At 43.3% G+C, this 27,663-nt stretch overlaps 1 protein-coding gene across 19 annotated transcripts in view; it reads right to left on the reverse strand.

Moving 5' to 3' along the window:
• The window catches only part of PTK2 (protein tyrosine kinase 2), a 758,583-nt gene that overhangs the window by 381,908 nt on the left and 349,012 nt on the right, over positions 1-27,663 (reverse strand). For all 19 annotated transcript variants that reach the window (XM_069220826.1, XM_069220825.1, XM_069220824.1 and 16 more), the window contains 2 exons: positions 19,505-19,584; positions 4,985-5,047 (listed from right to left, as the gene is read on the reverse strand). In XM_069220826.1, coding sequence (XP_069076927.1) covers positions 4,985-5,047; positions 19,505-19,584 — 143 coding nt within the window. The remainder of the gene's footprint in view (positions 1-4,984; positions 5,048-19,504; positions 19,585-27,663) is intronic.

The raw sequence follows: 27,663 nt of genomic DNA on the forward strand, positions 1-27,663 counted from the left end.
GTGACGTGACAGCCGTCTGCGCCGGACGGCTGCTGCGCGTCAAACAGTAGGAAACCCATTAACAGAATTCAAGGAGGATCCCGGTCATCAAATGGATGAAGAGGCCTCTAACAATTTTCACTTTATGTCGCTAAGAACGATTTTCTCTCAGCTTGTCACAAGGTCGCAAGTTTTTATGGCGCCACTTTATGTACAATACCAGCGCCACAGTGTCAAATATACACATCCAAAGGGCTCTCAAGGATCCACAACAATGTTCTGACCTAAACCCGCACTCCTGCATCAAAGTGAGTTCGTACTTCAAAAACGAGGGCTCAGCCATTCAAAACGGCCCGCTGATGATATACAACTTCCCTAGAGACTTGCACCAGATCTTACCTTCTGTGCGGCGATCTCGAACAATCCACGCTGCCAAGCTGTCTACACTTCCCCATCAGGTGTCTAGGCCTCCAGATGTCTAGTGCCACCTCCGAGGCTCCGCCTCATGCTGCTCCCGAGGCGTCGCTGGCTCCTGCACCCAGTCTGGACTAAGACACCAAAGCCTCTAAAACTACATGGTCAGAGAGGAGCTTCTGAGGGGGCCAGAAGAAATCACAAAAATCCCTTGCCGGGCCTTGAGACTCTTCTAGCTAGGACTCTCAAGTGGCAACAATTCTAAACTACCCTCATCACTGCAAATGTTAAACCAGTCTAATAAAAGAAACTTTAGGAAGTTGATGGACACTAGAATATCTCTAGGTTGAAGAGCACCAGTAAACTACAGCTTTCTGGGTACCAAAACTTTTCAATGGGTATTATCTAACACTACACAACTTTTATATTATTTCTCGGGATGAGCTCGGATCTTTGTGCGCAACTGAATTATCGTTTTAGTGGGGAAGAGGGCCTCAAGTTGTTGTTATTGCGTACTGCTTCTGCGCATGTCTCCCTCCTCCCTCCTGACCAGTGCGGTTCCTCCTCATTGCCGAGTGGCACAGCAAGTGTCTATTGTGAGCCCACACGCTCCAGGACAACGCCTCGCCTAGGCCCTACACCAGGACATAAAAAACACAATTTCGTTTTGTCCTGCTTCTTGGGAAGAAGGGTGCCGTGCGAATTTCACATTGAAGAAAGACTATTTTTAATAGGTACTGCCTAGGATGACATGTCATACCGCTGCCCAAAGAAAAGAGACAGTAAACATTTCTGAAAAATATCTGATAACGTGTTGATATTTCCACATTTCTGTAAAATATGTGGGGACATGGAGCACATCTCAGAATACCCCGGAGAAGATGCAGATCCAAATGAGTCCAAATCGTTTATTTCAGTCGTCAATGACTGTAAAAACACACAAAGGACACAAGGGCTCTACATAAAATATAGCACAAATATTATCCACGGCTTTAAGAAATTTGACATAATACGATTTATAAAATTAAACAAGAAATGGTAAATTAAGATATACTGCTTTTCAGACAGGTTTGCACTACATGCCAGCCTAAATTTAAGACACAGTGAGCATGTCGGGGTGGCACTGTGCGCACATGACCTACCGTTAAGGTACTCACAGCTTAACTGCAGTGATTTAAGTCCTTGGTAAATGCCCGTGGCCCTGATATGCTAAGATGGCAGCTGCTGCTGTGGGCCCTTAGCCACAGGCCTTTTCTACTATCTGCCGCTTCTACACGCTTTCACTACACAAAACATACATGTAACTGTTATGGTACTACTTTTATAAACCGCGCAATTGCCCATGGGCGTCTAGGCACTACTGAATTGTATCAAGGCTAATAAGTAAAGGTGTGTTTAAGCAGAAAAAAAATCCAGGTTTTAAGATGTTTTCTGAACAAGAGAGGATTGGACTGTTTTCTTAGATAATCAGGCAACTGGTTCCAGAGCAGGCAGGCAGAATAGGAGAAACTTCTTCCACCCTAAGTGGCTTTACGTTTCTGAGGGATGATGACCTTTTTCGGTGTCATGGAACGTAGGGAACGTACCATGCAATATTGGCTACTCCTTCTTTGGCTGGAAGCCAGTGCAATTCTTTTCTGGCCTCAGAGACTGCTTCATATTTCTTAATATTTTTCAAAAGCCTCACAGCTGCATTTTGTAATCTCTGGAGCGGTTTTATGCTGCCAGTGGTGCCCCTACCTAGAGAGCATTAAATTAGTCCAATGTGGACAGCACAAGGGATGTGACTGCAGTTACCCGCCAATACCTAGGTATTAAAAACAAAAAAACAAAAAAAAAAAACTTCTCTTTTCTGAAGAAAAATCTGAAACACTGTTTTGGACAGTCCATACCTGTGACCTTAAAGGCCACTATTTATCAAAAGTAAAATTATAAGCTACTAAGAAACATCAATATTCATCGCACAAAAGAACCTGCTTCGCTTCAACACAACACCGCAGGTGCTGATCATAGATGCCATGACCGGTTTGGAATGGGAGTAACTTCATCAAGGGTTACGACTCTGCTCAATGGTTTGAAAATCAAGATAAAATCTTACAAGAAACATATGCAGAACAGGGCAAGTTTTAAAGGTGATAGGGAACCACTGCGCATTTCCTTCAAGTATCGTCCAATGCAAGAAGGTTAGACAAACGTGAGAAGTTTGATGTGTTATTGGGAATGGTCTGTCACCAAACTTGTCATGTTGGTTGCTCATAACAGGAGCACTATGTCCCTGCATCATCACTCGTTGCTCAAGGTCACGAGTCTTTACTAAGTAGACAAACTGCACAGATGCTGCGTACAACTAAAGTGGTGACGACAGAAGGCAGTTGTGAAGGGAGATGTATAAGAAAGGAAGTAAGTCTTGCTGGCCGTACACGTCATGATGATATGTAGGGTGAATGTGACGCGCTGGCGGTGTGTGTTGGTCAGAATTAGGTGACTTGTCGGCTGTAGGACAGGTGCTGCGGGTAGCAGTCGGCCACAGGAGTGGCCGGTCTTAGGATGCGTTTGATGAGTGGGGTGGTCGGTGCAGGAGCTGCTGAAGCAGGTCAGGTGTCCGCCGCAGGAGTGCAGGCTACAAGGGCACACAGCCACAGGAAGTACACAAGCGGTGAAACAGACAGCAGTCATCTTCTGCGAACACCTACTCTAGAATGTGTTGGCTGTAAGGGGGCAGGCAGAGGCATCAGCTGTCGCTTTACGTGGGGTTAACTGCATGTGGAGCTGGACATAACAGGATCCAGGTATGGGATATGCTTGGCCGTGTGTCGGTCAGATGTAGAAACTGATGGCCTGCTCCCAGGATGGGTTGTCAACAAGGGTGCCCAGCTAAAGGATGCCCAGCCTTCAAGGTATTTAAAAACAGATGCTTCTGCTTCTATACGTGACAAGTGGTTGCAGAATAGCTTGGTACAAAGGAGCTCCGCTGTAGGATCTTTAGATTTTGTGGGGTGGTCAAAGCCAACAGTTATTCCTGCAGGTGGGTGCCAGCTACCGGTCTAGCTGGCCTCAACGATACTTAAAATAGAAGATGTGCTGCAGTGTATAGACGGTCATGGTCCAGGGTATTAGACTTTGTGCTTACTGTATAGTTGTTGGGTTATATTACAAGGACTTCTCTGACAAGAGGCCAGCGTTGGGTGACCAGCAATGATTTTGCACCCTTGCTTCCATCACCCTGTGTGGTTTAATAATGCTGCATATAATAGACAATACATGTTCTGCACATCTGGCTCTTAAGGAGAATCTTAGCAATATTGAATACCAATAAGGGATACAAATTACTAAGCACTTAGAAAAAACATAATGAAACCTTTAAGGTAAAAATGATCAAATGGTAATTCGCTATATCAGTCCCACAATTTATAAAATGAGAAAAAGACGGTCAGTGTCTTATAAGCACGTGTAAATAGGGAAGGTACATAACAGGCAACCATGCCATATAATTAAAATGTTGGCATCTAGGGTTTCTGGAGGCATCATGTACCACGAACTAGAAGGCCTAGTGGTTGACAAATGTCACCAGAACCCTAATGTGGAAATACAGGACAATATTAGCCATGTTATCTCTTGTGCATTTTTTATATTATATTTTTATTTTGGGGCATCTGAATGGGTCACATAAGATATGCAAGACTAGAGATGGGCAACGCTATAATGAAAAATCAAATCTTGTTGCCGTCATCTTCAACAGCATAACGCTGCTGGCCTACATCTTTGAAGACTGCAGCATCGTCTCTTCACATGTATGTGGACCGCAACCATCAAACTACAAGGACTCCAAAGTCAATACGAAGCAGCAATCTAATGGAAGCAAGTCTGCCTTTGTTGCACTAGAAAATGGCTCTGCCTCAATGGTTCAAATACCGAAAACCTGATCATTTGCTCAATTAACCCGAAGAAGTTTCCATTTGACTTGCTGCATAGATTAATTCCTCTTCCCAAGCCTTTACAGGTGGTATGCATCCAGGGGAAAAGTTCCAGTTGTGACGTGGACACCAATTCTCATGCTAACTGGGGCACCATAATGCATTCTACCGATGTCCCCAACCTCACACTCCTGTTAAATGACAACATCGCAACAATTCCAGTACTGGATACGTCCCATTAGAATTACTACAACACCCTCTATAAATGTCTGCCATCCATGTGAGTCTCGAAGCTCCCGAGAGTCCAGAAAAAGATGGGTGGCTTCAGTGGTTTAAAATGGCAAAGCCACGTTTTGCTCACTGTTGGCTGCTAAAGGGCAGTAAATTAAGTACATTATGCCCTGAGGTTAACACAACTTGTGGAAGGGGACACTGTAGCCAAAAGTGCATATTATGACCGGAAGAAGAAACTAAGGGATGAAGCTGGCATAATTAATGGAAGCAGCAGGCATTAAACGGGCATCATCTGAAGAGGCATCATGTGCTGGAGAGAGCCCCATGAGATGAAGTGGACACTGTGTAGAAAGCGACCCCTTGACACCCATGATCTTGAGGAGACCCTTTGAATTAAAATATTCTGTAATACTATTTGTACGATAAAATAAACTTATACTTACTCTAATACTTCATAATTGGACTTCTTTTCAAGTGCATTGCCTCTCATTTCCCAATAGGATCGCCTAAAAAGAAAGATTGTTGCAGTTAGTTCTAATATTTTTAACACAAAATTAATCTAGAAATGAACAATCTTGTTAAGTATTTCGGGGGGGAGGAGGGGTATTGATTTTTTACTTCAAGTATGCTGTCATATACATGAAGTAGTTGGCTTCTTGGGTAGTTCATGAAGAGATTTGACCATTGACTATGTTCACGTGGTCCATGAGGCTTTTAAACCCAGATTTGTTAACTGCCCAGCTCTACTTGGCTACCCTTGCTGCCTCTAACAGCCCAAGCTGGTAGAACAAGTGCAAGAAATCCCATCACAGATTACTTGTTTTGGAGGATAGAGCTTCCACTGGGTCAAGGTCATTCTCATGTCATTGCCCTGCTGCTAGTCTGGCTATAGCTCTTCTGCCTTCATCAGCCCTAACCCTTCTGCCTCACTGCACCTTGCTGGTGCAACCTTCCTCCCGTCTTACAAATAGCAAACCAGATATCTGACCTCTAAATCCACCCACTCTTAATCATAATTCAGTTCACTTCAAACGCATTCCTGTGCTGTCCAGTCTCTCTTTACAAATGCGTCTCAGGAACCAAGGAATGAGGCCTCCAACTCACTCATCTGAGATACATCATCAGCCGTGCAAAAATCTCTCTTTCCTTCTCTTTGTATTACATAGTTACTTTGAAGTTCTTGAGCTGTGCAAAGTTAGGAAAGGGCGAGAGGACACCCCACCCCCCTGGGTCCCAATAGCAGCAGAAATGTTTCAGACCGCACTGTGCACTACTATTGTTACCCTTGTAGCAAGGGTTGAAGGTATAAACATTTACACGAGCAATGTGAGTAGTTTTCTTGCCTCTAGCTACAATATCTACTTGTTCCTTATTACATTACAGCCAAGCCTAATCATGGATTTAGGGTAAATCTCATGTTTTTCTCGTGTAGAGGAGCATGTTCACACAGAGTAGCCTAACGCCAGCATGCATATAAGATGACAGTTGAGTCTGTACCCCTCCCGGTGCTTCATTTTGGACAAGGTGTTAGATGTTCACCTCGCCATATTATGAGTATAACGTAGTTTACTCTCCATTAACATAGCAAACATAGGAATGGAAATCTTAAATTCAAATATACAACATACAATATATTTCAATTTAGATATTTATTATAGCTAATTAAACATTCAGTTCGCACATAATATAATCAACATAGAATCAACCAAAAAAAAATATATAATACAACCCCCTACCCTAAATGAAACATACATATATGAAAACATAAATAACATAACAGTAAATACGCAAAAATAAACAAATAACACAGAATCAACAAAATCACAAAATAGTATACATACAAAATTACAACCGCCTCATACATGAGAGGATATTTAAACAGCACAATAAAGTTACTGCTTTGATGCTACAATTATGCGTTGTAGTTTGGATTGTATAAAATTCAACATAACAGCCAATTCTAGGTTATAATTTCCTGATTCAAATTCTCGTGTTACAGGCCTGATGGTAGCCAATCCTGGTCAGGGCTTCAAATTTGCCAATTTCAAACACTTCATGCCAATGTTCAAGACATGCCAATTTACAAGCCGACGCGCGTTTCGGTGAGTGAAGAAAAATATAAATACACCTTCATCAGGACTTTATGATTCAGTATAATTGGCATACGTACATCTTGTAACCTGCCTTAGATATGAAAGAACTTAGATATCCCTTACAGGCTGGATTAAACACTCTTCAACTTCAAATTTGTAGTCCAAAATGAAGGACTAACACATGGATATAGCTAAATGAAGCTATGCTTTCTCACTCTACAAGTTCACATGGTTTAAAAAACGTAATCCACAGGGGAAACCCGCAAGGATACCAAACTGGTAGGGAACAACTTGCTAACAGTATCAGCAGGATCCAGGACATATGACCAGCACGATGATCTCTCGAGGAGCAATAATCCGCCATATAACCCCGGTGTTCTCAGGTCGTGCTAGGCCAGCTAGCAATCATAAGGCTGCAGTTAGGAAAAAAATGCAATCTTACCCAAAGCATACAGGGTCTGAAGTCTTGCGAGCACGCCACAGGCCGCAACAGAGCCCACGATCCAGGGATTCGAAAAACAAAACCTGGGGATGCACCTGAACAGATGAAATTTCTCACAGCCCACCTCGTATAGCTTGTAGTTTAACTCCTGAAGTGTAACTCTTGTGCCTTCCACGACGACAATGAGCAAATGTTACGTATGCAACTGCGAGGAGGCGGCACAAGACAACGTCTCTCTTCTAAACTCGCAGTTCTCGAAGAGATCTCAAACCACTGTTTGTCGCCTCAGAGTGCTGCGGGATTGATTGAGGGAGCACGATGCATCGTTGCTAATGATGGATAAAGCATAAGGGAGGAGCGCAGAACAAACAAGCATTTGCAATGCAACAGGTATCGAGTTTGCTTGAGTTAGAGCTACTGGCGTTGTAAATTCCTAACTGGACTTTTCTTTCCACATACATTGAAAATGAAAAGTAACACAGTTGAACTAAGCAAGCCAATTCAAAGCGCCACGACCAGCATGAGCGTGAAGGAGAGACAAAAGGAAAAAGAAGTTCGCTCGTAGTCAAACTTGTCGACAGATGTGTAATTATTCATGTAACAGGATCGATGGCCAAGCCGGTAACAAAACTGCCCCAAGGAGGGACAAACAAAGCATTTATCAATGATAACTAAGGATTTTTAAAAGGCAAGCCCATGAATGAGTGAAAGCGATGGGGTGTGCGGTGGGCGTGATTGAAAGCCCACAGATAGATTACAACAAGCCAGAACACTTGCGCGTTCTACCTAAAAAGGAACATGTATAAATCAGTAATGTAACAACAATACTGTCTACAAATGGTAGAAAAATCTAAAGAAGAACTACTGGACAATAGTAAGCCAGTCTTGGCCTCTAGCAGGTAAATAAGAAGGAGATGCCTGGGCCAAACACCTAGAGATGATAACCTGCCCCAGTAGTATCCCCTGATAAGTTTCACTTGGCTCAGCAATGGTAATATTATACTTTTACAATATTCATTAATCCTACTCCCAATCACCGTTACAACCTGTGACCCAAAATGAGGGTATCATCCAGTCCATCCTTGCCCAAGCGACAGGTTGGAGTCAGCTGCCTATGGCTACCCTCACACACCTCAACAAACAGGTGTGCCAAATGTCGCAAACTGATCACTTCACAACAGGAAGAGCAGAGTCACACCTAGCCCACCCGCGGGTAACTCTAGAACTGTTCCTCTTCCACAATGTTTACATGTTTAAACCAGTTTGTTTCTCATCTCTACTTCCCTAAGGCTGCACACAACTTGAGGATTAACCAGGACCCTCCTTTATAACTAGCAACTGATACGTATGCAAAATGAAGGTGCCACAAATTTTAATGGTCGGATATGTATGGTCTGGATAAATTCTCAATGTAAAGTGGCCATTTGTTTAATTGGGAATGGCAATAAAGATGGCTTTTAAAAAATGAAAGAGGTAGAAGCTAAATGAAGAGCCAAACTGAAGGAGACAAAGCCATGAAAAACATAAAAGATCAGTCTTTATTCTTTGATTGAGCTCCAGAAGTCTTTTTCCATTCTCCATTCTCTTTTCGTGTCCAAGGAAAGGTGTCAAATGCCAGGGGGGGGCAGTGACAGGACACAAAGGAGTTACAGGGCCTCAATCGTAGGGCATTAGGTTGTTTACCAAAGAGTTGCTTCCGCAAAAACTGTGGGAAAACCATCTGCCTTCCCATTTTGCAGTCTGGCTTTGGGTTCCACAGTGAAACATAGACCTTGCAACACGATTGATCATCTCAGTAACTGGCAATTCTCATCCTTTATTACCATGAAGTACTTGAGTAATTGTGAGCATTTGGACCACACATTTAGTACCAATCAAATAAGGCCGTAATCTCCCCAACATCCAAACTAACATGGCATTCATTTTTCAAGGACAACCCTGTTCAATTCTCTTGGAAGCAGACTGTACATGATAAATGCCAACAGATGCTCGCTATCCTTATCAATTTGAGAGAAAACTGCTCCAACTCCCAAGTCTGAGGCACCCGTTTGTATAATGAGGGACTGGACCAGACAGCATAGGTGTACTTCATAGTGCAACCTTCTGGTCCTCAAAGGCCAACTGAAACTCCCCAGTCCACATGACTTTTTTGGGCTGTTTCTGGGATGTCAGAGCTGTCAAGAGATGCCTGTAGGTCTATAGGCATGCAACAAAGTTACTGTAATAACCAGTGAATTATAAAACAAAGCTTTAACATCGGTCTGGGTAGTGGGACCTCCTATATAAGATCTTGGCATCAAAAGGGCAAAGGTTCCAGTTACTCACCTAATGCCCAGTGTAAACCCCAGAAGACTATCCTACCTGGCACTTCGCTGTCCTGATGGTCAGTTTTAGACTCTGTACACTTGGCAGTACCTGTTCTAGGCGCTTTAGATGGTTCTCCCATGAATTACTTAGCAGACCAATCTTGTCTAATTAGGCTATGCTGAACTTTTCTAACCTTCAAAGAACACGGTTCACTAGGAGCTGAAAAGTGGCATTTGCAATATAGAGACTAAACCACACCACCCTAAACTGGTACATGGCCCCCTCAGGCACTGAGAAAGAGATCTTTCTTTGGTGCTAAGTGTCAGTGAGATTTGCCAATAACCACTGGGAAGGTTACAGATACTCAAGCAACAGGCAACACCTAGCCAGAACACCTGTTCGTCAGCTTGGGGGAAACCATGTGTGCACCAGTTCTGGCTACCTCACTGAGGGTCCGGTAGTTTACATAAAAACTGAGGTCACTGGACCCATGTTAGGAACCAACACAGCTGGGCTGGTCACAGCTTAAGAGATTACTCAGTTGATCACAGGTCCAACATACTAGCAATCGCTGCCTTGATGTATTCCTGGGCTTTGTACGACATTCTGCTTTTCATTGGCAAGCTGTCCCCTGTGTATATATATCATGGACATATGCAGGTGTTCACCACTGAGAGCAATGAGATGGGAAAAATCTGCCAAAAACCTCTCTACACTACTTATGCTATTCAGAAGCCTGTTCCTGGGGTAGATGTAGCCATTATACAGCGCTATTTTCCCCACTGCTACACAATAGATAGTGGGAGTAGGTAATGGTCCTTCGCAACCTCCTCTGAATTACCAGGATATTAACTGTAAAATCTCATTGAAGGTATGACTTCATTTGGTTTACATGAGACACCAGCTTGAATTGCCATATGGCATCTGTGTCCCCCAGATAGTTAACTTCAGGAACCTTCTGCACTAACTTCAACGGCCCTCACCTTTTATCATCAAAGCTCTAGATGCTCCTGGAGTCCATAAAACATGACTCTCTGGTTATATCATTCCTTCATCAGTTCTTGGCTAGCCTGAGGGTGTTTCTTAATCTGACACATGTATTGTGCCCTAAATTTCCCAAGTCCAATCGCACAGTCCACCTCAGCCTTCTGAAATGAACCAGACGCTCCTTCCCAATCATCTGTAAATAAGGCTGAGTGAGCCTCCCACTGGTTGCCCAAAGAGATCTTTAAAGCGACCGAAACTCGAAGCCTTCTGTGCATCTTCACTGCGGACAAGTAAGAGTAGATAAACAAAAGAAGATCCCACTTAATTGTTTGGTTATTAGGCAGCGTTCCCATCATTCCCCTTAAGGGTCTTGTTAAAGCATTCCACCAACCCATTTATTTGTGTATGGTACAATATGGAGAGCCACGTAGCTCCCACATATTTTTCATTAAGCCAAAAATGAAATCTGTTTCTCTGTAAGAGAACATTGTCTTGTGGAATCTGACCTCAGAAAAGATTCCCATGAGTGCCATTTCTAGCAGTATAGTGGTAGCGGTTCTGAGGGGTACAAGCTCTGGACAGCTAGTAGCATGGCATGGTCCATCACAACTAAGATGTACTTATGCCAGAAAACTGAGGGGGACATCAAAGAGACCAACAATATCAATATAGATCCAATCTAATGGCACATCTACGACAGGCAGTGTCACCAATGGTGCACAGGTCTTACTTCCTGACTTACAACTCAATTGGATTGATATTTTCCATCGTTGTGTGTTGCGAGATTTTGATAAAGCACATTTTATTTAATCGTCATTCAATCTTAAGGAACAAAAAAAATATTTGAAATTTCAACAGAATAATGATACAAATGATAAGGAGAGCAGATAAATGGTGGGGTAGTTGTTATAAACCATCATGATTATAATTAAGAATCTTAAAAACAATTGAATAATGCTGTTTGTTACATACAACCGACATGAACAGATTTAAAGTCTTGAGAAACCAAGTTAACTGTGACATTAACTAAATGGAAGGAGCTTGCCATATTTAATAATGATGATTATAGCTTTCTCACTGTAGCCAAATCCAGAACTCCCATTATACAGTTTTTGCCTAAAATCCACAAAACACCCCTGGTTGACCAATGGTTTCTGGTAATAATTCTTTAACTAAAAGAATCTATGAATCCCCATACATATATATTGACCATTAGTATGAATCCTGGCCTCGTATATTAAGGACACCACAGATTTTCTGAAATCCATTTATGACACCTCTTGAGTGAATATGTTACTAGTCACAATGGATGTGAAATAATTATATACACACAGATATATATATATATACATATACACATTAATTTCACAAAAGACGGACTAAGCTGCATAAAAGTTTTTTGAATAGTAGGCCTGCAAACCTTTTGTTACACGCAGACATGATTATGAATCTCCCCGAATTTCTTTTGAATCCCACCTATTTTTTTTAATGAGAATGTACTTAAAAAAAATTTTTTTAAAAAGAGTGGCACAGCAAAGTGTTCGAGATTTGTTCCCTCTTATGGTTCACTTTATTTGATGATGAAATCTGTAGCGCACAAATGTCTGGCGGCGTCTTGGCATTGTAAGCAACCAAGGTTAAAGAGCTGTTACTAACTGCAAAATCGCCAGGTTTTCAAGGATTTCTTGTAGGCTAATAAAGTGGTGGCAACTTTCAGACTTATTGGAAGACTGTTCCATTTTAAGGCAGTGCAGATAACAAAGCTTCTGTTTCCCCGCGAGGAATGTTTGAAGTGGGAGAACAATCAACTTTCTGGACACTAGTCCGTAACGTTCAACTGGGAAGTACCAATTTAAGTTTTCCTTCAAATAGTCAGGGCCTATTCCATTCAATGCTTTAAATGCAAAGCAAGGGGCATTGATGGCAATACGCTGCTTTACAGGGAGCCAACATAAACGTACTTATGGGCTTGGATGCAGACTGAAAACTAGGTATGCTCAGAAGCATCCGCACTGAATTGTTCTGCAACATATGAAGTTTGTTCAAGGAACTCTTATGCAAGTTCTGATAAAGGCCATTGCAATAATCTAGCCTACATAAGACTAAGGATGAGTCAACTGTCTTCAATAAATTGTAAGGAATGTACTGACCAATTTTCTTTATTATACTGGGAGTATAGAAGGAAGAAGAAATGACTGCATTAATTTGATCTTTGAAGGTTGGTTTCTCATCAACTATAACTACAAGGTTTTTCACCTTCTTAATGGGTGTTAGAAGGATTCCTAGCTCTTAGGACAAACCATGAAGGGGATCAGAAGGAGACACTGTTGCTGAATAAGATGACCTCAGTCTTGGCAGAATTTAATTTAAGACAGTTGTTGATCAAAATGCTGACTGCGTACATGCAGTTCCGGAATGTCTCTCCTGTGTTGTTGTCACTGCTAGAAAGCGAAATTACAATCTGGGTCTCGTCACCATCGGATACTAGCAAATACCCAAAAGACAATCAGGCAGGCCAGAAAAGTGACATAATTGTTAAACAGGGTTGGGCTCAGTGACAAGCCCCGAGGGACCCCATGAGGTAAAGAGATCAGATGTAAACTCCTTAAGGGCAACCAACTGAACACATCAGAAAGGGAGGAATAAAGCAAGGCCAAGGTGGCGTCTTTGATTCCAGCGCTATGCAGACGGTCAATCAACAAATGGTGATTGACCGTGGCAAACAGTGCAGACAAATCAAGTAGGATAAGGGCTGCTCTGCTTTGGGATGGTTTGAGAGGGAATGGATCTTCACGACAGATGCACAACTCCTTGAGAATAAAGTATTTTAGCTGCACTTCATAGGTTATGCATTTTTTAATAAGGAAAAGTGCCACAGAGGAACTGGTTAAGTTACATCAGGCACTCAATATAAATGAGCACAATATAGAGATAGGAGGAATTGGGCAAATTTAACATCTTCTTTCCTGACTGTGACGTATATTTTAGAACACAATACATTTTAAATTGTTTAGAAAACCTACTTCTGTGAATAGTCTATTACATGCTTTAACAGCACATCTGAAGTACCGGATTAGTAATATTCCCTATGGGGAATACTTTTAAGGACAAGGCTATGTATATCTAATGCTGCCTATAATTTTGAGACTGAATCTATAGAAAATGTTTCTTGGAGAGAGGACATGCAAACATTATTATAGACCAAACAGGCAATAAAGCATCAATGGTTAACAGGCATGATTTACTTTACAAGCAGAAAAAACAATAACAGGTTGATTTTGCAAACTACAAAGTGTGATTCATGGCAAATTACAGTAAGAAGGGTTTCCAATTTTACAAGATTACTAACAGAAATGTGTACCTCGCGTTTACTGGATAATCGTATTTCATAAAACATCTCCACAAAACCCTATATAACTTTTAAGAGGGGGTTACTCTTAATAAATATGATGTGTCCAAGTGACACGATTAAGTATAAAAAGAGAAAAAACGTTTGCAACGATCAGGGATGATCATGGATTTATAAGAGTTCTTTAGATGTTGCAACTGTATTAGGCAACATGTCTTCGTTTTAAGATGCTCAATGGATCAGAGGACATTATATTAATGACTTAATGAACTGAAATTATACTTTAGTGCTTAGAATAAAATGACCCTATAACAAAGTGCACGTAGGTTTTGCAATCAGGCTTGTTAAAAATAGAGGAACTGCACCTTAGGGCTTTCAGGAAATTCTGGTTTCTGTACACATACGAAACAAAGTAAAACAGGATTGAGGACATCATATTTTTTAGCCGTCAGTAGTAGAAAGAAACAAAGAAGGGTAGGAGATAGAAAACAAATACTGAGGGAAAAAAGAACGTTTCTGAATCTATACGTTGGGGAATATACATACCTGGATTCAAGCTGCATGACTAACAACACACATTCTTGACCTGAGAGTTCAGTAACGCATAATGTGCTTTTAGCCTTGCACCACTCGCCCAAGAAAGGATTGGGACACTTACAGTAATAAATTTGCCTAAGATACCCCAATTACAATATATCATTAGAACACAATCAAGATGTATGTATAAACGCATTTTTATGTGAAAGCAGTCGAAATAGGTTTAATGTAAGTCTGACTATCAGCAACTGCTTCATATCCAATCTAAGATTTACGGTACAGATGTCGCCAATTAATGAAGAGAAATAAGAAATTATGTTAGTGAAATGTGTGTGCTTTGGACTTGAATATAGTACTGTGGAAGGTTCAACTCCTGCGCTTTCAGTTCATTGGAGTATAAAATAGATTTTGCTCCAGTCAGATTTTTTTTAATTAATTTTGTTCATTAGAAAGCTTCTAAACAGTCACTAGCAGAACAAAATGTTCCCCGAATGTCTCACGTTAACTATGGAATGATGCCAGAACTTTAGAAAGCAAGCAAGAATGTTTAATTCCTGTAAAAACTAGAGACCCGACTAGGATTTATCTGCTGATATTACTCGCAACATGGAACCGCAACCATAAGTTATCAAAAAACTCTGACAGCGTAAAATATGGCATAGCAAGCACAGAGCTGTACTATGAAACAGACTTTCTATGATCCCTTTCCGTTAAGTTAAAACATTCTAAATAAGAATAATGTACATTTAACCAACAGCACCATATCCAACCATGATTTGCAAAAAAGATGCAGCCAAATTGAGATGCACTATAAGAAATTACGTTAGTATAATGTATGCTTTCTGACTTGCATAGAGTACTACTCAGATTTCGATCCCTGCACTTTCAGATCAACTCAGTATAAATTACTTTTTGCTACAATCTTTATGAACTTTATTAGTAAACTGTACATAATCTTCCTACTCTTTTCTTTCTTCCCTTTACTCTGCATTTTTATGCATCTCCTTTTTGACTACTGCTTTTTCTTTCAATCAATCGCTTTATATGCAACTTCGCACTGTTATTTATTCACTTGTTTACCAAGTACTATAGGTCAAAGTCTTATAGAACACGAGTGAATAAAATTTCCTACATGTATCTCACTAAGCCGTGAGGAAGTAAGCAAGTACTCTTAAATGTTGTGAATGTCTTAGCGCTTTTCCAATCTCCATGTAATAATAGGTTTGATATCATTAGGATTAGATGTGTTTTCTTCATTTCTAGCCAAGGAGATAAATGTGTTGTTTTGGACCCAGGTGATTAAATTAATAAAAACAATGAGTATGTAAACTCCTACTTGTTCGTATGATTGCCTTCTTGATGTATATCTTGTCGTTTAAAGGTTCTGCAGAACTTCTGTATCCCTGCACCACATTGCGACTAAAATAAAGAGTCCAACATGCTCTGGTTCTTTCTAATGCCCAAGTGTCCAGCTAATGGCAAAGGACAGTTAAGTGTTAACAGTAAAGTAATGTGTAATAGGGTAACGATTAGTTTCTTGCTGACTCCTAGTTCAGGGTTCACAGTCTCAGTGTACAGTAACTCATTCTGTCAGCCAAAATAATGTCTTCCAACCAGTCCTTTGCTGACCTGTTCAAGTGTGGGATGCGTCCTTTGAACCACAGTCCAGTAAACAACTGAATCCCTTAAGGAAAGAACCTTCCTCTCATTGATATCTACTTCCAACACAAAACCCATATTTGGGTGGATATTTTAGGACATCTGGATCTAAATGCTAAAGGCCCATGCGAACTAGGATAAGAGTTGTGGGAGTGTTCTCGGGTCCCTTCACCCACAGTCAACTCACTATCCACTGTGGGAGCTGCTGGTACAGGATTTTTATTTTTTAAGATTTCGTGTAATGCCGCTTCCTGTGGCATGTACAAAAAGTCACCACTTGAGGCATGACGCAAAATTCCTTCACTCTCTTATTTGCTTCTAATTCAGAAACCAATTTTAATTCTGTTTGAGTTACATCTTGGTACCATGGGACATGCTCTGGCCCTTACCCTCCACATTAAAAACATTCTTTAGAGATATCCTCTCCCGCTCTGGTTTAAAATTGTGGTACTGTACGCCTTTGTTTACCCTGTTAGCTAACCCCTAACTAGGCATCACTAGAATGAATAAACTTAAAAAAGAGGACTTTCACCTCAACCTTAAGACCGAGGTCCAAAAACTTCAGATAAGCATAGACCAGATTGTTAATGGCCCTGGCAAAGGTGCCATATCCCTGATTTTTGTTTAAACACAATGTATTAGATTTTGCATAACATCATTCAAACAATCAGCAATTCCCCCCCCCCCAATCCTAATAATGCAGCCTTCATCCGTATATTTCCATTATAGCACAAGATTTCAGTATTATGCACGTATATTTGCAAAATCTGCAGTATCAAAATCGGTGCTTCACGTCTACATCTACCTACTGCTTGGGGTATGATTATTAACCCTCCCCCCTCACTCTCTCCTCCCGCCGGTGTGGTGTGGCAGGTGAACTAGTATGTTCTTTGAGCCCATGTGGGTGAGCAGCGCAGCTGTTGTGTAGCTGCTGTTTTTTGCAACCTTCTCACTATGCCCTGTAGTCCTTTCTTCTCTATTTAATCCTCCTGGGGGGTGTTTTCAGGGCCATGACTAGTAGTTCCGAGACTCGCGCATTTTCCATTGTTCCTATCCATTGTGTACCTCCATACGCAGCAGGGTCCCTTCACATTCTGCCCATTTTTCCAATTCCTTTACCCAGGACGACAAGGAAGGGCCTTTGGGTTTTTTCCATTTTCTCGTGATTTCCCTCTAGGCTAACAATAGACCCAGCTCCTGAAATCTGCTGGTGATTTTTTTCTTAGCAGTGTGTGGGTACCAATAAAGTAAGCAATGGGCGGGTGTAGGTGGGATTGGCTTTTCGATAACTTCAGCTAGGCGTTTTACAACCTGCGTCCAGTATTGGGTTAAAGCTGGACACGTCCACAGCATGTGTATAAAGGACTCCCCCATCTCTCTGCAGTGATAGCATGCCGCTTCTTTTGTGTTAAAATATCTATTGATCCTTTCTGGGTATAAATATGCTATGTATAGGATATAGAAATTGATGAGCCTAAATCTGGCATTTCTAGAGGCTCTGAGTATTCTGTTCAAAATGCCCTCCCAATCGGTCTCTGATATGGAGGCGCCCAAGTCTGTCTCCCACTTGGTCCGTATTCCATCTATGGGCCTGAGAGTCTCTGTTTGTAAATGTCGATATAGACAAGTAATTGCTTTCACTGTCTCTGTTGCTTGTAGAACTTAACAGCATGCATGAGTAAGCGGTTCGACATCCCCCATCCTCCAGTGCCTACGTATGATTGCCAGCGCTGTCTCATGGTTCAAAAATTGACCTCCTGGAAGACTAAATTCTGCGCTGAACGTCTTGAAGGGCGTCAGAATCCCATCTCGGAACAGGTCACCGAGTTTAGTTATGCCTGCTGCAGTCCATGTCTTCAAGCCGTGCCAATTCCTTCCACCTCTCAGTAGCAGCAGGACCGCGATGGGGAGTATGGCAATTGAATATCCCATTTTCTCATAACTGTTCTCCAGCATTTCTGCATGGTCTTCAAGGCCTGCTGGCCCACTGGCCCACGCCGGAAAGGGCCTCAGCTCGGAGGATCAATCCAAGTACCGCAAGATGCGTAGTTGTAAACCCATCCATGGGCCCATCCTGTTGCCGCCTACTTGTCATCCATCTAGCAAGCAACTGCAATTGCGCTGCCAAATTGTATAGTTCGAAATCCGAACAGCCAGCCCTCCCTGCCGTACCGGAGTGTAGCGTATGCCACTCGAGCCGCCCTCTTCCCTATACAAATGCCGTACTAAGTGAGGTTAGTTCTTTAAAATAATATTGGGGCCCTCACTGAGGGAGCGTTCAGAGTAGGTATAGTAATTGTGGTAGTGCCACCATGTTCAAGAGAGCAAATCTGCCCATTACTGAGATCGGCAGCGTCTGTCAAAAGGCTATAGGTGTCTTCAGGTTTTGAAGGCCTAGCCGGGAATTACCCTCAAACATATCCCAAGCAGAGAAAGAGGGTAGAGAAAAAGGTGGGCGGAACCACTCCACGAAGGGCTGCCAGGGGACAGGGCCCGAGGCTCAGCAGTGGAATGGTTTAACAAAGGTGCAGAAGATGGGATCGTCTGCAGACCCCTCTAGACAACAAAATAAAGCCTGCAGACTGGGCTCCTCTGAAATAAATCGCAGTCTGATGAACCACAAAGCCACATTTTAGCGCCTTGGAGAACGAAATTGATGTAGTAGCCCTGGACCTAGGCTTCCTGGGGACAGACCATAAAAAACTGGTAGAGAGGGTAGACAAAAAAAGAGCATGTCGTGACTAGCCTGAAACCTAGGGACTCCAAGGGTGACAAAAAACTGTTGCCCACTAAAGAGGCAGGGTGGAGGAGGCCGAAGGGTGCTCCCAGAGGAACAATGTCAGTCTGGTTGGGGGTCAGGGGGGCGGGGGGGGGGGGGAGAGACGTAGACATCAAAAGACCGAACCCCTGAACTGTTCTTAGTGGACAGGCTCCTCATGGAGGTGCCTAGGTGGAGAGGGGGCGCATAGGCGGTGAGGCATTGAAGATGTTCATGCTATAGAGGGCACATAGAGCGCACCACCCAGGCCCATTGGGCAAGGCTGCTTAATTTCCGTGACCGAGGTCACATCCTACAAGTGGAGCGGGCCCCATGGGCACTGGTGGATAGGAATGGCTACGGTGGACATTTATCCAGACTACACTACTGAAGTTAAGAGGCAGCGAGAAACATTTCAGTGAGTGAAACAGCGCCTCCGGTCCCTGAACCTAGAATACATCCTGCTACTTCTGGCAAAGCCGAGCGTTTGCGCCAGCAGGGAGAGACACAGCTGAACAGCAACCGCGGCATGGGAATTGTTGAAGTTGGGGGGTACCCGCTACCAGACCATGGTAAGCAGCCTCGAGAGCAAGCACGGCAGAAACAGGGAGCATCCAACATCATAGATCCCAGGAATCGAGTGACAAATGAGAAGCACTGGAAAAATAATCCAACAAGAACGCCAGTGACACCAGATGTTCCGGAGAGGGTTCAGAGATGTCACTCGTTATTTACACAAATGCACCAGATGTACACAATAACAATGTTTTGAAAAAAAACTGAAACCTTGAAGAAATTAACTTATTTAAAAAAAATGTAAACCAATCTCACCGGATTTCAAGGCAGCCCAACTTCAAAGCAATTTCCTGGTCCACTTGATCTGCTATTTCCATCATGTAGTCATTTTTTACCTAAAGAAAAAAACAAAAATGTAAAATACCGATAAGATTTTCATTGCTGCAATTTGTCACTGTCATTTATTTTGTAGTATGGCACCTGCTGAAACAGACTACTTGCTAAAAAGAGGTCATTAATTGCATGACAATTTATAACAGTTTTGTTGGCTTCTGTTGCAAAAGCACAGCGTTCAAACGATGCAAGAAGCTTTGTGCCAAAGGTAGGCAGAGTATAACAGAAGATGAACGCTGATCAGGCACGTCATAAAATTTGCATCCAAAACGCTTCTGGAAAGTTTACTGGAGGGTTGTAAAAAACCTAATATTTCACTAGTTTTATAATATTTGACAGATAGTTTGTTTCACTCAGTAATTTTTATTAGCTAAAAAAAATACTGCTAGGTCTACCACCTTTCAACTTTCTCAAAAAAGGTTTTAAGAACAATTGCATTTAAAAAGTGTACCTTTCCCTTGAATCCTTACATCTCCATGACTGGTCTTAAATGGATGTGATTCTGGGAGGGCAACCGTGCCACCCCCACCTGCCATCTCCCATGACCCTGTGGTATTTAGTAAATGGGTGCATGTTGGGCAGGGGGAGGAGCTTCCCCTGTCATCTCACCACCCACATTAGAGTACTTTTTGTTAATCCTGGGACCCCGGGCTTTTGATCAAAAGGTATCCTGCCGATACTTTTAGAATACCCTTCCAGACATCACGTTGGTCCAGAAATCTTATCTTTAGCAATAACACTCCTGAGCCATCAGGTGACACATGCAGCTTCAGCCACAACTATGCCCACCGGACGTGACCACATCAGAGTATATTAGGCACCCACTGGAACACTGGCACCCACTCCTGTAATTTGTTCTGTACCTCAGAGAAGCATGCTGAGGGGAGTCAAGAGAGCACCAATGAGAATGACACGTACACTTCTATTCTGTGCAGGGGAGACAGAAGTTTAATATTTTGACTACCACCAGCCTAGGAGAAGCTTCTGGTGGAGGGCGACAAGCAGGGAAGCGATGGGCATCCTCCACATTGAAGAAGTTTGGACAGCCAGTCCTCCATAAAATTAGTGGCATCAGAGCCCTTCAACCACTCTGGCACTCCACTAATATGGATATTATTGCGCCAGGATGGTCACACTGCATCTTCTACCCTGCCTTAGAAAGAAAAGAAAAAAATCTATCTGAGAGATTGGTCAATTGGTTGCGTTGCTCCACTATTTGTGACTTAAGCTCTTACAAGGGCGTTTCATTCTTCTTCATATGATTCAAGAGCTTCCGTTGATCGACTTGTGACAGTGCAAACTTGATCACCACTGTTTCCATTTTCCTTTCCAGTGTCATTGTAGCTTCCGCAGTAGCTTGAATAAACATGTCAATTGTCTCCATGGGGGGCGGGGTTCCTTCACTCAGCCACTCCATGGCCGACGCCACGGGCCTATGGGATGTGCCCTCTAGTTGATCTTGCATCATCATGGGAGCTATGAGCAAGGGATGAGGTTTTCCAGTTCGCAGCCTCCCCACCAGGGAGACAGTTCTGAGCCTTGCAATCTAGGAGCGTAATGGAGCATAAAAAGTGTGATAAAGTTGATCGCTTGCCTCCCCACTGATGCACTAGGATGGTGCACAATGGGCAATGTTGACAACACCAATGTGGTCTGCTGTGGCACTCATGGAGAACCCTCCTACCCCTTATCAGGAGACAGCACGGGTGCAGACCGGGGAGGCATAACCAGACTCAACCTCTGGCAACCTCCAAAACCGCACTCCTGCACCGTGCAGTTCGGCACAGTCCCATTCACGTGTGTGCACGGGGAAGCAGCTTGGGGCTAACCACTGGTGGCAGTTGATAACAGTTAGCAAACAATAATTATTAGGGTGAGGTGAAACCAAGGCGGGTCGCTTACGCAAAGGCGTTTTTGCATCAAGCCTTGGCCACGCAGCTTCTTCGACCCATCACACGTACTGCTTGCAAGGTCACTGGCCCTGGCGCGTGATAGCGGCCAGTTCAAATGGAGGCACCTCATGAAGAGTGCCGGTCAGGCTGAACAAAGGTCAGCCTGACAAACACTCTTCATGTTCAGGTCAGGCAGCCAGGAGCGAGACATGCGCAATTTACGCAGACTCCTGGCTGCCTGAGCTGAACTTTGCTGGGCTGAAGAGGTCAGCAAAGGTGCCTCGAGGTTGTCACCCATTTAATTCAACCCTGGCGCTTCAGGTTTAAGCCCTGAAGCGCCCCGGGCGAGTGTCAATCAGTGACACCTCGTCACAGAGTGGGGTGGGGTCAGCAGTCTCACTGACTTCATCCCACTCTGTGACGAAGTTGGGACTGCCTTCCCTCATTGGCTGACCTAAGGGCAGCCAGCGAGGAAAGGCAGCAGTCCCAACCCTGGGACCTCCGAGGCTGAAGGTAAGTGTGTGTGATCTTTTCAAATGAATGATTGGTGCGTGCGTGTATGTTTGAATGTTGATGTGTGTTGTTAATGGATGTGCGTGCGTGTGTGTGAAAGCATGAGTGTGTTTCTCGCCCCTCCTCCCACCTAATACTGCCAGCCGCCACTGAGGCACCACAGCCAAACCAAGGTGCGCAATCGGGAAACTCCCCGCTCCGGAGACCAGGGGCATGTCCAGAAGGTTGGATGGGCGGGACGTCCAGTCCATTACCCAGATCCGTTAAGATCCTCTTGATCGGTCGGGAGCTCCCTTAGAGGACTTCCGCCATCTTGCGGCACCAAGCCACGCTTCCTTGTCAGGACAGAGATGTTGCTACGCTTCTGTTTCCTCCACACATAGATATCGGTTTATTCGGACTGCGTCTGTTGTGATTGATTCCATCATCGACGACTGCCCTTTTCATTGTCTTAAGGCTCAGCTTATGCTCAATACTTGTTTATGTCTCTGCAGGTCCCCGGGCTCTGACTGTGTGAATTATTTCCTTCAGTGGTATTCTTGAGCAATTTAGCATACGTTTCTTGAGCAATTTAGCATACGTTTCTGAAGTTATGGTTAATGAAAAATTTCTCAGCATCCTGCATGGACCTTCATTTAGGAGGCGTGTTCTGTCCTTTTTCTGTACGCAACATTTTTTGTTATTCTCGGTCTTAATTTTTCTATTTCATTCTTTCTTTTTCATCAGATGGTATTGCTAGCACTTGGCGATGTTCTGGCCACTAGATGGCGCTTTCACCTCAATCTAGAATCAGAATGTTTACTACCGTGGTGAAAATGGCTATTTTTAAAAGCACGTTTCAGTTTGCTGACTTGCATCTACGTGGTGTATTGCGCCAGCAAAGTAGCATCGCTTGTCATTCTGACATTACCTGTGAGTAAGTTAAAAAACAGTAAGAACTGCACGCATCATAATGAAATTTATTCAAGAGCTTTTTGTACAGCAGGACAAGCCACTGGGAGTACCCCCTTCGCGCTATTTTAGGGGGGCCCCTGGTTCAGGGATGAATAAGATGTATATGCTAGTAGGGGCATTAATTACACGGGATGGAGTGGTGAACCCTTGATCCAGAGGTACGGCCTCTGCTGGAATGGCTGGCATTTATACGTCTATCCGGCCCGCCCGGGGTCATGAGTGCCCAGTAGTCGTGTAGCCAGCCGCAAACGATGATAGCAATGGCAGAACCGGTCCGATTTATAAGCAGAGCGTTTCCTCTCCCTTGACTGTTCTTTTTAATGTTTAGTACTACAAGCAGTACCCTGCAGCCACGGGTGTTCTGTTGTGTCTGGCTCGCGAGGCTGCATCTCAAAGCTCTCGTCACTAAACTACACTGCATGGTTTCCGAAAACAAAAAACTCAAAAAATGAAGGTCTTGTGTTTCACTGCTCAAGGTCGGAACTACATGAGCTTCATTCAATTCTTTTACTGAAAAAGCAAATTTGGCACACTTCCTGGAGAATATTGTGGGGGAATCATAAGACGAGACGTGTGAACCAAAACTGCACAGAATGTGTTGAACAGAAAAAGCACTGAAGTTTTTCCACTTATAAAAGTAGGGTTCCCTTGCAGAGAATGCCTGTAGACACAGCTGAACAGAGACCAGGCACGGGACAAGCCCGAGCCATTGTAGGGTGTAAATCTAAAAATGCTGCTGAAGCAAAAAGGGAAAATACATTGATGGGAAAGGCAAAAGATGTGTTTGCACAATCAGACCTGATAAAAAAAAAAGCTCTTCAATACCTATACCGAAAGTGGCATTAAAAGGTGCATTGATCTATATTGCAATTAAGGCACAACATGCGTCACGTACATCAAGGCTGGATAGTAACACACAGATATAATTGAGGTGCAGTTGGTTCCCACATCCCTGTGGTACAAGGCTCCTACTGCACAAAATATAAGTAGCTCTGTGGATAGATAACGAAATGTAGGAAAGACTGGCAGAGACAGAAAAACGATGACAAAGGGAGAAAACAGGATGAAAAAGAACCTGCAAGAGTGAAATAAAGGGACAGGGACTGTCTTGGAAGTTGAAAGAGGTCTGAGGTCTAATCCAGACTAAGCAGCTCTGTCATTCGCAATCCCAACATTATTCTGTGCTTCTGAGTGTCGCCTTCTGAGAAAAACTCAAGGCGCCTATTATTTTACAAATTAGGCAATGGAGAAGACGGTTTTGGATCCTGACCCTGCCTGAAGCTCAGTTGCAGGAAGCAACATGGGTCGAGAGGGCTCCTAGATTCTTATGGTCAGAAGCCAAACCAAAATCGGTAGTTTCAAATATTCAGAATTATTATGACCTCCCTGCAAATATCACTGACCAACAGACTAGGAAGCAGTGTGATGCAGGTAAAGCACTGCTACCCTAAAGCAATATCACACACACACACACACACACACACACACACCAGTGATCACAGTTTGAAGCCAACTCTGCTGCCACTGCGAGTCAACTAAACTCGAATAGAGACGGAGAGCAGCTGAAAATCCCCACAAACGTGCGGTTGCTTAAACCAAGTCTTGTTAAGCCAGGCTTCAGGTCTGACTCGGAGGTTTAAGAGTGCACACAGCACTTCACATCTGCTCAAGTGACATGTGGCATTCTGTATGCTTGGGGGTTGCCTGTGTAATGTGATCAAGAGTAGAGGTAACATGGTGAACACAAGTCTATATACTTGCAACTTGAAATTTTAATACACATTTCACACTAGCAAGAGAATTTGGACAATGATCTGGGGAAATTTCGTTGCAAGAATAACATCCTGGTAAGGCTGCTGCTCTCAGCTGTAGGTGAATTCACACAAATTATCATTGTGCCAAAATTACAGAATGCATTTGCAAATGCCCTTGTGGCACCCCCCAGGTAACTTTTCAAAATGCCTAAAAAGCCATGATGGCTGTGCTGGTAAGATGGGGTTTAGGGTGGGAGGAATACACCTGTGAATAGGGATGGAGACGATGACTATAGCAATCACAAGTGGATAGTCAATGTCAAAAACTAATATATAGCTATTTCTTTGCAGGGCAACTCCAACATGCTGAAGATTGCATGGCAGAAAAGGGAGAACAACGTGTTAAAACAGAAAAAGAATAATAAGCTCACTCCAGTTTTTCCAATCGTGTCACACCAGCTTTGGCGACGGTCATGCAAGAAACGCTTGCAGGGTGCAGAGTTGTGATATGCAAGTGCACGTTCAAGATGTTTAGGGTCGAATGTCCATAAAGCGTATTGGGCTCGATACAGAACCCTGCACCCATCAACACTAGGCACTATACTCCTTAGACTCAACCTAGCAATAAGATGATGGGAAACTTGTAAATGAGAAGATGATTTTATTGATATACAGAGGAGGAATCAGAGCAATTTATGCTAGTAGGTTTCAGATCTGCTTTCTTGAGGGTTAGTGGATTGGTACGACTGAACACACTCAGAGGCTAAACACGCCACTGGGCTGCACTCTTTGTTGACAGCTCAACTCTGTGTTTAACTAATTACTGGTACGTCCCACCATATTCAAGCAAAAGGGTAAAGGAATTTGAATTAAAAAAAATAAATAATGAACTTACCTGCACGCCACTTCTTGACGCACCACTCCCCTCTGCCGTCCTGCTGTGCAGGTACAGGCTCCCAGCCTGCCCTGCGGCCAATCCAGACGCTGCTCAGAGCAGCGTCAAGAATGGCTGGGAGCTCCCAGCCAGGGCGCTCCCAGGCAGACTGGGAGTCTGTGCTTGCTCTCTCCAGCCCAGCAACGCAGTGCCAGGCTGGAGAGAGCACACTGCGCATGTATGTTTGGCCGGCCCACGTCAGTCGGCCAAACATACATGCGCAATGAGGCTAGTGCACAGTGCACTCCCCCTCCTGCTCGCCACCCCATGGCCCCGCCCATTTCACAAGGAAGGGACAATAAACAGTTTATTGCCCCTTCCTTGAGAAAGGTTTGCAGCGTCTGCTGCTGGCAGGGGATGGGGGAGATGCTCCTATGCCCAAACGGCAGAGCCGCAAATGGCCTGTAGGTGCTGAAAAACAAAAACTTGCCAAATCGGGCAATTGATAATTCACACTTATCCCATGGCTAAAACAATTAGAAATTTAGATTATCAAAACAGAACTCTTAGAAGGGGTTCCCCCCCTTTGAAATTCGGATAGTTTATTTTAAACAAGTAGATCTGTAGCACAGCTACACTGCTTGTTTTTAGCTGAAGATGTGCCAATTACATAAACAATGTCATTCAATACAAGAGGTCACGGTATATAAGACAGATGCATTAGGTTCCACACCATACTCCGGGTATGTGCACAGTGTGCATCCAAGTGTCTAAACCTGAGCTGCGCACACAGTGACTTGACACATCTGGTTTGGATCAGGAAGGCCTCAAAGACCTGACTTTTCAGGCACCAAGGCTGGATATGCAGTTCTGGCTGCTTAGCTACTGGGATTTCTCGCTGGTGTGTTGATTTTCTCTATTAGTGCAAGAACACCTTCAGGGGCAACTGATGCGCTTAACACACTGGATAAAATAACCCAGCGCATAACATAAAACACAGCATAATGTAACACCACACGCATAGGATCAGTGGTGATGCTGCTTGATCAGTTTTCCAAGGTAAGAGCCACATGGTAAATATTTGTTAAATTGGCTTTACTGCTGACCAAACCCCGAAAGGGCCATGAGGTGGACAAAGAAACTTGCACCAAGTGTGAAGATGCAGGTCAGAGAAGGGGTTACGTGATGCGACAGGGAAAAACACTATATAGGTGCGTGCACCATAAGCAGTTTCAAAAATGTATAAGGGCCGAGTACAGTATATATATATTATGAGAACCCAATATTGAAAAGATAAGGGATGATGTAGAAAGATAAATTTAACTTAAATGGATAACCCTAGAATATAAGGGGCATCATAAAACCGGAAGTGATGCAAGTATTATAATATATACTTACAATATATGCAAGTGTTATATGTAAAACAGCCACATGGCTCAGCGAGTTGAATGTCCACCACTGATAAATGCAGCTCAGGAATTCGAATCCTAGCCTTTCAGCCTTCCAAGCTGGGAAAATTGTGCACCATTATATTGGAAAATTTTAGAATCGAATTCGTTATGTGTAATGCTTATAAATTGCAGAAGTAAGATAAAAAGCAGTATGTACGAATACAAATTATCAGCCAAACTGCAAGCACAATAGGTGATTAATAGGCATATGTAAATATTCGTAACTAATAAATACCACTAATAATGGACTGAAAATGCTTTGGTACAATGGTGTTAATGGGTGCTGTGCAGTAATTTACTAACACCACATGGTGGGCATGACGTCATTGAGGCATCTTCTGTTCACCTGCTATAAATGGCCGTGCACCAAGGGCTACCAGTAACACAAGAGTGCAAAGGGAAGCAGGCACGACACCACACGTGTGGCCGAACTCAGATTACTCACGCAGTTGCTGGTGTGAGAATCCTGCAAATGATTTAACATTTTAACGCAGCTCCTGTAATACTGTGTTACCCAACAGCACAAATGGTTTTGGATTAGCAGGTCCCAACACACAGATGCCAATTTACACTGGGAAGGCTAAGTAAGACCATGGATCTCTGCGTCATGTTTGCCTCCTGGCTTTGAGATGTCTGCTGGGGG

Source organism: Pleurodeles waltl, chromosome 2_2 (genome assembly GCF_031143425.1).
Source record: "Pleurodeles waltl isolate 20211129_DDA chromosome 2_2, aPleWal1.hap1.20221129, whole genome shotgun sequence".
In the NCBI taxonomy this organism is placed as follows: domain Eukaryota; kingdom Metazoa; phylum Chordata; class Amphibia; order Caudata; family Salamandridae; genus Pleurodeles; species Pleurodeles waltl.